Source organism: Drosophila simulans, chromosome 2L, assembly GCF_016746395.2.
Source record: "Drosophila simulans strain w501 chromosome 2L, Prin_Dsim_3.1, whole genome shotgun sequence".
NCBI lineage: Eukaryota > Metazoa > Arthropoda > Insecta > Diptera > Drosophilidae > Drosophila > Drosophila simulans.
This window is the reverse complement of record NC_052520.2, coordinates 2,322,104-2,335,826: the sequence shown is the minus strand read 5'-3', so window position 1 is coordinate 2,335,826 and position 13,723 is coordinate 2,322,104. Positions and strand designations below refer to the sequence as shown.

Genomic DNA, 13,723 nt, shown 5'->3' with positions numbered 1-13,723 from the left:
GAGTGGCTGGCCATCAGGATATTGGACACTCGCTGGAGTGGGTAATTTTTTGTGACCTTGAGGGACTTACTTACTCTATTTATAAATATATTGGGGGTAATCAATAATGTATTGCATACTAAATTTACCATTAGTCTGCGCCGAGTTCTAATCGAATTTCGAATTTTTCACATTTCGATTTTATCAGGACTAAATGAAGTGCACTATTAATGGCTTTGGCAATTTGCCAAGCAAATCATATCCTTCTGCTCATCTTGAATAGCCAACTTTTATTGGGGTGTGCAGAGCGAAGTCATAAAACGGTTAAGAGCCATCTTATCGCTCGAGTAAGCCAGGATAAACCAATAAAATATCAATGTTCTACGAAGCCAGTAAACTCCTCGCGATATTTCCCCCTCGACGCAGTCGACCCCAAACTTTGAGCTGGTCGAAAACTATTCAGTTAATCCGTTTAAATCTCATGGCATCGTGTTAAATTTAATTGCAGCTATAAATTTCGCCTGCCAGCATATAAACTTTCCCATCCATCCGCCTTGGCCAGCCTGAGTTTTTCCTCTCTTTTTGGAGGGTGGGGGGAGGGGAACTGCAGGCGGGAAGCGATTTCAAGCTTCTGGTTTTCGCATTTCGCATTTGACTTGCAGCTTTCCCATGCAGCTATCGTAAAAAATATCTTAACCGCATTTCCCGTCGGTGGTCGGGTGGTTCTGGTTCTGGATGCTTTCTGGGTGGGATTAGCGCTTGCATATATCGCGAAGTGAGCATAGGAAAATAAAATGGCAGTTACTTAGTCGTATAAATGGCGTCAAGGAGAAGGATTGCCTCGTCTTCTAACTTGTTTGTGCAATCGGTTTTGAGTTGCACATACATACGTGTGTGTACGTCTGGTAAAACTCGGATGGTGGAATCTCTGACAGTTAAGCCTCAAAGTTTAGCCCACTGAATGGCTGAAAGTGCAGCAATTTGGCGAGCTACTTAGATTTGAATTTGAGATGAAGTGCAGGGACTCTGGCTATATTTGCAACGGATTTGCATAGCTTTCTTATCGGAATTTGTGCAAGAAAAACGTTGTTCTGCCTGAGTTCATTTGAAAAATGTAACTAAGAGCGATTCGAATAACCGCAATATTCTTTAAACTTGATTATCTTTAGGCATCACATTTAATTAAATTCCCCCAGCTGTGGGTGCCGCATTTTTAATAAAACTTGAAATATTTTGCATATCTTGGCTATAAATTTTCTGCATTAAGAATGCACTTCGGTTGCTCGTCCAAGTTAATAATTTTCCAGCTGCTTGCAATTGAAACCCACTTAACCCTTTGGCCCGCCCCCTGGCTTTTCCGCCCCCTTCCCACGCCAACACACTTGCAGTGGCCGCAACTTAACCCCATTTAAACGGGCATGCATTAAAAAGTGTGAAGGATGTGAGGCCATTGGGTATGGGTATTCCTGCCGTGAAACAGGAGCAGAAATACAAGCGAAGGGAGGAGGACAGCTGTGGCAAATTCATTTCCCTGCTAAGTGGCGGCATCAACATCGAGGGTTCCCCATACGGCCTGGGTTGGTATGGAAAGGTACATATATCTGGGGTGCTGAAACTGAAGCTGCATGCCCCCTCCTGATGTTCAAGTGGCACAAGTTTATTGCCACTCGAAATGTGTTGGACGGGTTTATTGGTCGGTCGCTGGCTGGCCGATAATCAGCAAAAAGTAAAACGGTTACAGAGTGCATTTACACATTTAGGGATGGTCGAAAAACCTGCCACCAGATATGTCGAATTTAACTAAGAGTACCTATCCCAATTGGTCTGCATCTGGTCGGGGTAGTAATGTAATGTCTTGTTCTGATATTTTGTGAATAAAATATTAAGCCTCTTTAAACTTGCACAAGCTACAACCGTTCCCATCTCTAGTAATTGGTGAGAGGGCTTTGCACCTGAACTCACCTGTTTAGGCCATCGATGCACACGCCGAATACACAGGGATTGCTGAGGCAGGCGAATCCCGCCTGGCTGCTGCCCACGAGGATGGCCAGGATCAGAGCGGGTAGCAGCAGGCCCCTGGCTAATATCCTTAGTGTCGGAAGGAGAATGTTCGGGTTCGAGTTCAGGCTCCGTGTGGCTGTAACTGATTTTCTAGTGGTGCTGGTGCTGCTGCTGCTGGCGATGGTGGCTGTTATCGTTGGTTTCTCTATTGTTGCTGTTGGCATCTTTAGCAGGTGGTTTCGTTGCATGTCCTTCGGGGCAAGGGTAACACTCAGCCCGGTGGTGGTGGCTCCGTTGGCTGTCAGAGGTGTGGCTGCCCTCAAAGCTGTGCCGGCCCCGTCCTCAGAGTCCTTCGAAGGCAACGTGGCACATAGGCGACCCATGTCGCGTCTAATTTGAGGCGATTCCGCCATCGTCTGCGTATCAAACTGATGCACGTTGCTCATACGCCCCGTGGCAGGGTGAATCTTATTTTGATTGATGCTATTGCGGCTGCTGCTGCAGGGTCGCTTCCACTTGGGTGTCCTTGTTGCTGGTCTTCTATCCGCTTAAGTGCTTTATTAGTTCTCATTGTCTGCCCCACTGATTGTTTGCTGGCCCAGCGGTCCTTGAATGCAATCTGCGTCGCCTTCGCATCGCATCAGCATCCTGGCAGTCCTTGCAGTCCCCACAGTCCTCCGCAAGTGGCCGGCATTCTTGTTTATGATTTCGACCGCTTCTATCTGATATTTCCTGTTTTTCCTGCTGCTTATTTTCAGAGCTCTTCAGCGGTGTATTGTTGCTCTTCTGCTCGTTCACATTGTTGCTGCCATTTCAATTTGCAATCTGTAAAAGTGCAGAGCGCAAGGAAATAGTGTAAGTATTCTGGAATAATATTTGCGGTCCTCAATTGTTTAAGCAGGGTGAATAGATTTGGTTTCGCTGCTCTAAAGTGGCAATTAGATGGTTTGGGTAACTTTCTGCTCTCACAATTGGTGATTTTTTGTCAACTAATCTGTGTAAAATTAAGCTGTGATTTACTGTAATTTCATTTCCTACATTAAAGAATTAATTAGGTAAATTTTCATTTGCGACTCAGCGGAGACTCATTTGTGATTTTAATTGATTTTATATACGGGCTTAATACTGCACTGATTGACAGGGTTTCTATTTGGGAAATAAACAAATTTTGACAAAGCCCGACCCTAATCCTCAAACAGCACATCACTTTGTGTGGCAGTCGAAACCCGTTTTACACATCTAATCCATAATGCCGCCATGTGGATTCCCATGCCATTTCGCTCCGTCCGATGGCCAGATGTACACTACATTTTCCCATTACCCATGTGTCAAAATAAACCCGACAACTTGTTTCGTATATCGCACATGTGCTGCATGGATTTGGGTTAGTTTTGGGGCTTTGGGTACTTGGATGTTTAGATAGGCCAAGGGCGTACAGTCAACGAAATATTTGAAGAGAAAAATGCGCGACTCCGTTTTATTAAATTAACTTGCTGGTCAGTAAACATCTGACGAGCTGTTTTAAGACCGAGAAAGTAATTTCTCTTGCATGTACAATATGCATACTAATAACTTAGCAACGTTTCCTTTCCCCACACTCGTCACAAAATAAATATTTTTTATGGCTCCTGCTGAATGTTTGCCAGAGTTAAAAAGCTAAAAAAAGACAGCTTTCGAGACCATCTCAAAGTAGTAACTCGCAACGTCAATTGCAGCAGAGGAGCGGACTTGTGCGATGGCAACGGATAACTGACCAGGACACTGGGACACAGGAGGAGGGATTCGGATTCAGTATCCCTACCAGGACTTGCAGCCAGGCGCCTCATAGCCCAACATAAATCCGACTTAACTTGGCCAACGACCAGGCAACTGCCACAGTCTTGCATCATCGCTATGGGGGTCGCAGAACCATCCGACCATATTGTTTGAATGGAGCACTATATGGCCAGCGTCAGTCTGAACGTTGGGATTATAGACGGCTAATACGAGGAGGAGCCCAAGTTTGGTGGCCATCTTTCCAGCTGGAAATTAGAGTCTTGCACGAATTGAAAGACGAAAACGTTAGCGTTGATTAACGTGCATAAACTTATCACATATCGTTTGGGCTAAAGAAAATCACACTGTGATAAGTGTTGCTTTAAAAACTATGTACTTATTCGTATAATAGGACATGTCATTTTAGTTGAAATCTCTGCAAGTGCAGGCACTTTTTCGTCGAGTGCACTTTCCGTTGTCAGGTTGACGCCAGGCAATAGATCCTGATGATGCTGATGAGGCTCGTGTTGCCATTGTTGCATCCATTTTCCCATCAGCAGCCTGCATTGTCAGGGGGACAGCAACGAGAACAGCAATAGGAATACCACTGGCTGGATGGGAAGAAAATAGGGGGCTTTCCGCAGGAGGTGCACGGATATCATCACATTGCTGATGACGGCAGGCGACGAGCGGCGGTGAATGAATTTAGCTTGTAAACACAGGCAGCATGAAATGCGCACGAACGGCTCAAACTGGCCGAGAGCCAAAAAGGGGGCGGGCACTGGGTGGGCAGGGCGTGGCAGTAGGAGCTGGAGAGGCAATCTCGAATTGCCGGAGAAGAAGCCTGAAGTCGTTCCAGTTACACAGAGAGATGGCCGAGTACATCCGCCACTTTATACTCCATCGCTTTTCCTCTCCATTCAACAAGAGACAAACAAAATGTTGGTCATTTCAAGTTGACAAATCAGTTGGGAAATATAGCGAAATCCAAGGCTGATTGTGTATCTGCTTTTAAGGTAATCCAAGAAGTATATGTAGTACTTAGTACGTTTGCAAAGATCGATAGCCTTGGTCATTAACTGATATTGTTACTTTAATAATTTCCTCTCCTAACGAAGTATGCGTTTTCGGCAATCATTACGCAGGAAATGCCATTAAATTGGTCGCACCTGCATAGTCTAGAACCATTTTCCGCTGCGAAAATGTTAACTAGCGAAGGGAGGGCCATAAAACCAAAAACGTTTTCATTCGGCAAATTCTTGTCGTTCACCTGGATGAAAAAGCCAGGCCAAAACCCAGATCCACAGCCTAGACGTTTCTGGTTTTATTGTTGCCACTGCTGTTGCTGCCGTTCCTGTTGCCTTTTTATGGCATTTGCAGCAACTGCAACTTTGTGGAACTCCCAGGAGGGGGCCTTATGGGGCTTGGGGATCCGGGGGCTTTGCCATTAACGTGAGCCATTTGCCAACAACTGTGTGTGTTGACATAATGTTGCAGATTTGCAGGACGAGATGGAAGACGTTGTCGCCTGTCCTTCAAGAATTTGATGACATTAATGAATGGGCCTTGTTAGGCAATGTGTAATCTGGTGGGGTAATTATAAACAGGTTTTCTACGGCCTCGTTAGGCGGTGATGAGGAGCAGAGTGACAGGAATTTTTTTTGGAGAAGGAGGTCTTACGAACTTACTAAGATAAATGGGGAAATACTTATGGTGAAGGATTGCAATTTGAGTTACAGCTAGGATTTAGAGGGACATGTCTAGACTACCTTGGGCTTGAATAAGTATTGGATATGAATTAATGATTATGATTTATTGCAATCATCATAAATCACTCTTCGAAAACATTTTCTTCACAACTTGCTCAATTATTTGTATATATCTACTAACTATCTTACACAATTAGCTCCATGGCTAACTCGTTCAACTGAAACTATCCGTTTCTTTGAAATACTTTTCAAAAATTTCCTAGAGTGCTGTTGAGTTTATTTGCCATTCCTTAGACCAAAGAAATTTGCTCGCATAAATTTAATTAAATTGTGCACATTTTTTGCCGGCTTGTGTTGTGCAATTTATGCAAAGCGCTTTCGAGTAAACAAGTGCTGGCGTAAAAAGTTGAAAACGCTGAGACAACACAGGCTTTCATCCCCGCCCCTCACTCATATTGTTAATTAATTCTGACAAATATTGTGCAAATATTTGGAAGGAGCAGAGACCGTTTATAATAAGGCAGGCAATATGCCGAGCCATCGAGCCAGGATCTTCCGAAACACTCACTGTGTGTCCTGTAATGTGGAGCGTGTGAAAATCGATGGCCAAAAATAAACAATACAACGGACGCACACGAACGCAGAGTTACACACATGTTAAAATAATTAACTTGTCTTTGACAAGACATATGAGTAAACACACACACACACTCGCTCTCTGTTCATAAAACACGCCATGTGTGCACTGCACAAATACAATTACCTTTAAGTACCCCCCGCCCACCTGAACCCTCCGCTCCTCCCCCACCCACTGTGCACCATCCCTTCTTCGCTCTGCAAACACGTGCTCGACCAGCTACCAGTTCCGTTTGCCTAATACGATTACATGCCCTTTTCCATCCACCCACCCACCTGAATAGCCCACCTGAAAAGCCCTGCCCCAAAAACAAGCTCACTCCGCAGCGGGAAGAAGGTATTGAATGACACATAAATTTGTTAAATTTAATGTTTAATAACAAATAGAGTCCTATTTTCATTAGTTAAATATATAATGGAAGTTTTCTGGGAATTAAGCACCCTTATAAATACAAACTTCTTAAAAAACACATTATCTTTAAAAAGTATCTAGACTGACATAGCAGTGTATAAACGTATTGTGGCTTGAAGGGTGTGTGCCCCAAGAGGGGGGCTAACTTTCCCCAAAAGGGGCGTGACCAATCGGTCTAGCTCTTGTTGTTATTGCTGCCACAGGTCGTTATAATTAATTGACTTAAATCAATTTCTGACTTTGAAGTATGCGTGAGCATTTCTCTGTCGCCGTCGCTGCTCGTGATGTACGGAAATGATTTTCATAACTCATACGCAGTGTGGGTCAAATGGGGGCTGAAATTGCTTGGCAGAGAAGGAAGTGGCGCACCATGTCTTAATAGGGAATGGTCGATAAAAATATAGCATAATGTCTGCGATAATTTTGCCCACGAACAGCTTGAAGTGTTTGGGTTTTTGGGGGGCAGGAGACATGGAAGAGGTCTCTATACACCCGTTTGGGCAACGGTTTCTTTTTTATCCTAGAAGGAGGATATGCCGTGCCCAGTGCATTATCTTTTGCTTCGCTTTTGCGTTGAGCCCTCTGGAAGGCGGATAACATGCGACATCCGCTGCCTAGGAAGTTCAAAGCCTTCGAGATATATTACTGCCATATCCTGGGCTGCATCTGCGTCAGCCCCAAGATTAAGTGTCAGCACGCGCTCCATTTTCGTACACAAAGGAGCAGCTCGTAGGATACGCGATACACGAAGATTGCGCATACGCCATGTGTTCGCCTTTCTTGACTTTGGCGCCATTCTCTTCGCCTTCGTCCCTTCTGCTGACCTGCGACATTAACATCGTAGTGTGCTCTGCCAGCTTTCACTCTTTGTTTCCAAATGTGTTTTAAAAATGTTTCGAATGCTGTCGTTGACTTTCTCCGGTTTCCTTCCTTTTGTGTCCGCTCGTTCGGTCTGTGTAAACACTTTTCCCCTGACCACCAGCGGGAATACCCCTGGAATATTTATTAAAGCAATCTGTGCTGCCTGCAGATTTATTTAAGCGTATTTGTCTTGCCATTTATACACATCGCGTTGCATTTTTATTTGCCGCACTTTTGTTGCGAATTTGTTTCGCTCGATGGTCGATGGTATAAATTGAATCTGAATTGGTTATTTATACGTTAATCTGCGAACATTCCCTGGCTGAGGTGCAGTCGGTGGACACATTGGTTTGATTGCTGTAATTGTCCTTGGTGGTCCACGTTTGAGTTTTGAACAATTAATTCAATTGATTGGCTTTGGTCAGGGCTAACCACATTGTGTAGCATAAGCTTGGTCAATTTGGCAGAAACAATATTTGGCCCAGATGATTAAGTGGTTCCCTTGAACTGCAATCCTTAAATCAAAAAGTAATGCTTAAATATAGTAAAATTCTGTAGTCTCTCAACGGGGAAATGCCTTATTTTTCCGGTTTACTTTTCCTTCGTTTTCATTTTCACATTTCGTGCTTGGTTTTGGCTGCCATCAAAAATCAATATGAGCATGAAATATGCCCTGGCAATGCTCGTAAGCCCAAAATGTGGTCTTCTCTGCTCGGCTAATCCTGTGCACTACTTTCGCTAGCTTGCCGCATGGGGAAAAGTGCTCCACTTCGAGGGGAGCTCCTTGCCCAGTCCCAACCAGAAAATCACGACGCCGCAAATGCAATAAAAGCGGGCAGCACACAAATGTAACATAAACAACACAAAGGGTTTTCCAGGGGCGTGGCTTCGGGGGGCGTAGGCAGAAAGGCATCGGCATGGATACATCGATTATACAAGTGGCTGGAAACCAAGCCGAATTGTGGGCGGAGATAACTCCGATGGCTCCTTCTCCACACACACACACACACATACACATGTGTGCCAAAGTTGGCGGAGCAAAAATGTTGCATACCGCCAGGCGCCCGAAACATTCTCAACATTTTTCGTAGTGGTAATAAAAGTTTTTATCACTTTAAATGAAAATTTTTCGCTTTCGCAATGTGAATTTTCCTGCTTTCCTGCCCGCATTTCTCCGCTTCACTCGCACTGTATGTTTATTATTGCACTTGCCTGATGTTTCCGTTTTTGGTTTTCTCTTTATTTCGGGGCTTAACACTCGCATTTAGTGGGCGTGGCTCATTGGTGTCTGTGTCTTTGGCTACAATTGTAATTAAAATTGTGCAACTTAAGTGAATGCCTCGGCTATATATTTATGTGGGCGACTGTAATTGCATACACGTCTTCGTCGTCGGGGAGTAAAGTGTTTGCATTTGCAAATGAGCAGAAAATTAAGTTAATTTAAATGCAACTCGCTCACCCAGGCAGTTGCAAATTCGAGCTGGTACTGCAAATTCGTTCATATTTGCTTGAGTTTAATGGGAAAATGCTAATTTTCATGTATTCCGCTTATGCTAGGCAAAAGATTTTGAATCTAAATTATGCGCAGGAGAACAGAACTCGAAATAGAAATTGTTAGCTTTTCCATGAGCTTTCCCTTGGTGTGTTACTTCAAAATAATCAGCCTTGAATCTAGACGTTCGCATTAATTGCTTAAAACTTTCCTTTGACTCTTAATCAATAAGGCCTTGAAATGATTGCCAATTAGCTTTTTTGTCCCGCCAATATCACGTCGCAGCAATTAAATTAGTAGATGAAAATCGTTTCCCTTTTGTCTTTGGCGAAGTCAAAGCGTTTAACTTTGTAGCAGCGAAGGGAGCATAAAAATGAAACCCGCTCAAAGGAATTTTTCGCTGGCAAGTCGACGCGATGCGAGGCAAGTTAATTAACCATGGAAGCTCGGTTGCGAGAGTGAGAGAGCCGGAAAAAGTGGGGGAAATCTGGGTGAGGAGGGGGGGCTGGGAAAGCGGGGAAAACCACCAAACTGTGCTGCTGCTGGCGATGTTGTCGGTGGTGTTTTCGGTGGCGAATGGCGGTCGCTGTCGGCAGCTGACCAAATGAAGAGCTGGTGACCAAGTCGCAGGGACGCCTTTTGTGCGGCTTGTTAGGTTCTGCAGTGACAAGTTGGCGGTGGAAAGTGGAAATTGGGCGGGGAAATCGGGAAATGGCGGGCGGGGAAAATCGAACAATGTTCTGGACAATCGTTTGCGGTTTGAATGGCATTTCCACTGAAGGTTTCTGTCCAATCCCCCCTTACCCATCTGCGAATGCCTTTCGCTTTGATTCTTTCGGTTGCCACCGAAATGCGTTTTAATCAATGGCCGACTTTGCGGCGGAAGTGTGCGGTAATTTATTGGCCACGTATTTAATATTTATAGCTGCAACTCGCTCGCGCTAATATTAAATTCATGAGCTGCTATAAAATAGATTTGCTTCCATTGTGGCAAAATTGCACCATTAATATGTGCTTTGTATGGCTCTTTGCTAAATTAAATTGTAATTGCAGCAAAATTCACTAGATTTTCCCCTGACCATAATTTTACCCTCAAAAGCCATTGCATCTTTTGGCTTAGCAAACCTTTTCACACCTCGGAGAGTGTAATCCCGGCCAGAATTGTGTTCATGCATTCCTCAACTGCGGCAAAATCTTGCCATTTGGCTGCGGAGATTTCCTTGACTTATGGCCCATCGTACCCTCGTTGGCAGTTGGCCATTTGCGGGCACAGCCACATGGCTAAGATGTCAGGCCGCCGCGCTGTGAAAAGCGTTGGCCATTTCCACTGAAAAGCGGGGCTTCCCAGCCATTGACTCACACACACACAGACACACACACAGCGTGGCACGAGGGGAAAATGGGAAATGGAGACAGGGGCGGGGAGAGTGGAAAAGCTGGAGAGGGGGCGCGTCAATGTCCCTCGTGTAACTTTTCATTTCGCTGAGTTCTTAATTAAATTATGAATTATGCACAGTTAGTTAAATAGACGAAAGCTCGTCCGTCCGTCGCGTTTTTGCAGTTTTCGCTGCCTTATTTATTTCTGTTTCGTTCTTTAAGATTTAGCAGAGCTTACATTGAAGACGGATTTACCAGCAGGCAGGGGAATATGTATAATGTATACATACTTGCGAAAAGGTAAACACAGCTTTTTTACATTTTAGCTTTATGTGTTTGTTTGCCTCGTAAATGGCATTACTAACCCAAATACTTTGTTATTGGCGGTGTCTGTGTGAGGGGCATAAATAAGTCGCTTATTTATTGCACGTACGTAGGGAAAACGCCACCATACACGACCATAAATGGGCACAAAGTGAAAGTGTCTGCGCTTTTCCCCCGCTTTCACCTCTCGCATCGAGTTTCCTTCTTCGACGCAAAGAATCGGAGAATCCTCAGCACTTTTATTCACACCCGGGTATTTGTGATTTTGGACTTGGCGCATAAAAGTGCGTAATAAAATTGCATGAATCTGTCCTTATTTATGACCACAACGTGTACAAATATTAATGGCGGAAAAGTGCGAAAAAGATGGGAGTTCAAGTGTGTTTAGTTTAGTTCTTCCCTAACCTCATTGTTAGACTGGAAACTTTCAGTTAGCCGATGAATTAATTATGATTAAATGATGTACCGTCGCTAAGCCGTAAATAAACAATCCTTGCGTTCCGAACCCGAAAATCAAGCAAATATTTACTCGAAAGTTACCCTGCCACTTCAGTTTCCCTTGAGCAAACAATTTGTCAACTAAACTCGAAGCTTTGGTCCTTTCGCCCACTGAAAACGAGAAGAAATTAGGAATTTAAATTTTGCGTGATTTAAGCACCAGATGCGACGCCCAAAGGTGAACAACAATGCAGCCGATGGAAAACTCGCCAAGTGCTCAGCATTGGCATGCTCCTGATGCACTGAGAAAAAAATAAAGCACAAGTTATTCGTGCAGTAAATGGGAGTGCTACCAATAAGAATTTCAAGACCCACTTAAGCTGATTCTGTACTTTGATTTTAAAGAACAAAATACAAATGTTCGAGAGCAGTAGCACCACTTTTTTTTTCTCTGTGCATAAGCATAGGTATAGGTGTGTGTGTCTCCCGGTGTTTTTCGGATGTGCCACCAACTTCAAAATAAGTATGTTTTATGCTGTGCCGCAATAGCAACAACGTTCAGCAACAACAACCAGCAACAACAACGACCAGCAACAACAACTGTGCGTTGTTCACTGCGGAAGCGGAAACTTCAAAGCGCAAACACTTGGCTTTATGAAGCTGTCGAGGGGCTGAAGGGGGAAATCCTTCCGAAGTGGCGGAAACCAAGGGAGAGGGAGCGCGGGAAAATGGAGGTGAGGTAACAACAGCATGCGGCACACCAGAAGCACACCTTCAGCCAGAGGCGCAACAAAAAGGGGCTGATGCTTTTTCATCTCATACTCAAAAGTATCTACAAAATAATTGTAGATAGAATATGCTTTAAAGGATGTAATGCCTTCGAATGGTGTCTTTTTGCATTATTTCGTGAGCTGTCACAATTAGTGCGACCGGAAATGAGAACGTATTTTCCGAATACTCCCCCCCTAGAAGATTTTCCCGCACGCACGTGCATTTCGCCCCGGAAAACTCTGCGTATCGCGTGTGTGAGTCCCGTGTCTTCTGAATTAATTCACGCATTGCGGCGAATTTTGAGTTTCTCTTTGGGGCCAAAGGAAGCCTCGCCTGCAAAGTTGTCAACTCGGATTATTCCATTTGGACAGCCCTTCAGTATTTTCAACTTTGTCGTTATTGTCGCCGTTTTGTTATTAATTCACTGAACACTTGTTGTAGCCGCTGCTGTTGCTGGAATTGTTGTTTCTTATTGTTCCAAATGTAATTTATATCCTGCGTCACCAGCTGCGGACCAAACAAAACAAAAGAATTCCGGAAAAAGAAGTGAAGGACCAAGAAAAAAGGGGAAAGTGCAGGACAATGAAATTTTGAGCAATTTCTACTGTCAGTTGCTGCCGTTAAATTTACTTACTGGCAGGTACTGGCAACTGCTTTTCCACTCGCACTTAATTATTCACTTGCTTTTTAAGAGAAGAACTTAACAAATACGCTCGTTTGGCACGTTTAGTTAAGTTTTCTTTAGGCAAAGTTCTAAATTTAAACGAATATGTTTGAAATTACTTTTCTTCGTGATGTATTTGATTTCGGGACAATCTGAACAATTTTCACCTCTTTTCTTTGACTGCGTTGAGTGAAAGGACTTCGGAAAAAAGCGTTCTATTTACGCATTTTTTCCGCTTCTCCATTTTTAAAAAATACCTTATGGCATGAAATACCCTATTCCTTACTTTTGTATGCCTCGCAAAATGCGTAAACTTAACTTGATTTCAGACAATTTTTTCGTACTTTCTGTTGCTGTGCCTTTCTATGTTTTCTTTGGCCAAACAATTCCTTTTGAAGGTCCTGGCCAAGTGCTTTGCCAAAAAAAAAAGAAACGTCGGGAAGAGGATGCAAGTTGTAATTTCATTTCTCGCAACTCTTTGAGATTTTCCCGGACATTTTTTCCATGTGTGTTGGGGGCGTGTTTAATTCAAGTTGGCAAACAACATAGAGATAAAGTTTGCTTGGATTTCACTGAAATTGTTGCTGTTATGGCCCATTTTTCTCCCCACCTCTGGTTACTTTCCTTTTGAGTCTCCCAAGGCCTGTTGTCGTTTCCTTTATTGCATTTGTTATCCTGCTTGTTACCCACGATTTTTTTCGAGGCTTTTAAGCGAATTCCACAATTTATTTCATCCATTTTACTTGGCCAGCTTATTTTGCTTATTCATGAGCCAAAGTAAAACCAATTTAACTTTTTGCTCATCAGTAAAGCAAATTTAATTTGTTTGAATATCACTTTCGCAAAACATTGAATATTTATCTTTGCTTTAGATTATAATCCTTTTTAATATTGGCAATTTCCTCGCAGATTTAATACCAATTCAAAGTTAAATTCTGTGTTAGGTTATACTAATTACATATTTTCTTGGCAAAACTTTCAAATAACTTTGAGAATTAGTTTTGCAGGCATTTAACTTTAAAGAGACTGAAACTTGTTGAGGAAGTGAAGTTTCGAAAAGGTCATTCTGCAAGTTTCCATGCTCAAAGGACATTGAATATTTATGAAGGAAAACCGAGAGCCCCACATTTATGTTCATATTATATATATAAAACACCTCACAAGCACATTTATTAACTACTTTTTACTTATAAAATTTAAATCCTTATTTTTCTTAGTCTTAGGCTACCCTTTTCAAAAAATTATCTACCAAATCTGTCACTGAAGTTTTTGTGAATAGTGGCTCTCTTACTATTTTGGCAAGT

At 43.2% G+C, this 13,723-nt stretch overlaps 2 protein-coding genes across 4 annotated transcripts in view; one reads left to right on the top strand and one right to left on the bottom strand.

Moving 5' to 3' along the window:
• Positions 1-2,426, bottom strand: part of LOC6730697 (protein eyes shut) — a 34,919-nt gene extending 32,493 nt beyond the window's left edge. Inside the window, exon 1 of the mRNA XM_016179424.3 lies at positions 1,942-2,426. Coding sequence (XP_016023125.1) covers positions 1,942-2,426 — 485 coding nt within the window. The remainder of the gene's footprint in view (positions 1-1,941) is intronic.
• LOC6730696 (MKRN2 opposite strand protein) overlaps positions 1-13,723 on the top strand; it is a 48,344-nt gene that overhangs the window by 30,933 nt on the left and 3,688 nt on the right. Inside the window, exon 1 of one of the 3 annotated variants that reach the window (XM_016179165.3) lies at positions 2,745-2,835. The exons of the other annotated variants lie outside the window; for them this stretch is intronic. The gene's annotated coding sequence lies outside the window, so the exon portion shown is untranslated. Of the gene's footprint in view, positions 1-2,744; positions 2,836-13,723 lie in introns of those variants that run through there. 3 annotated transcript variants of the gene reach the window in all.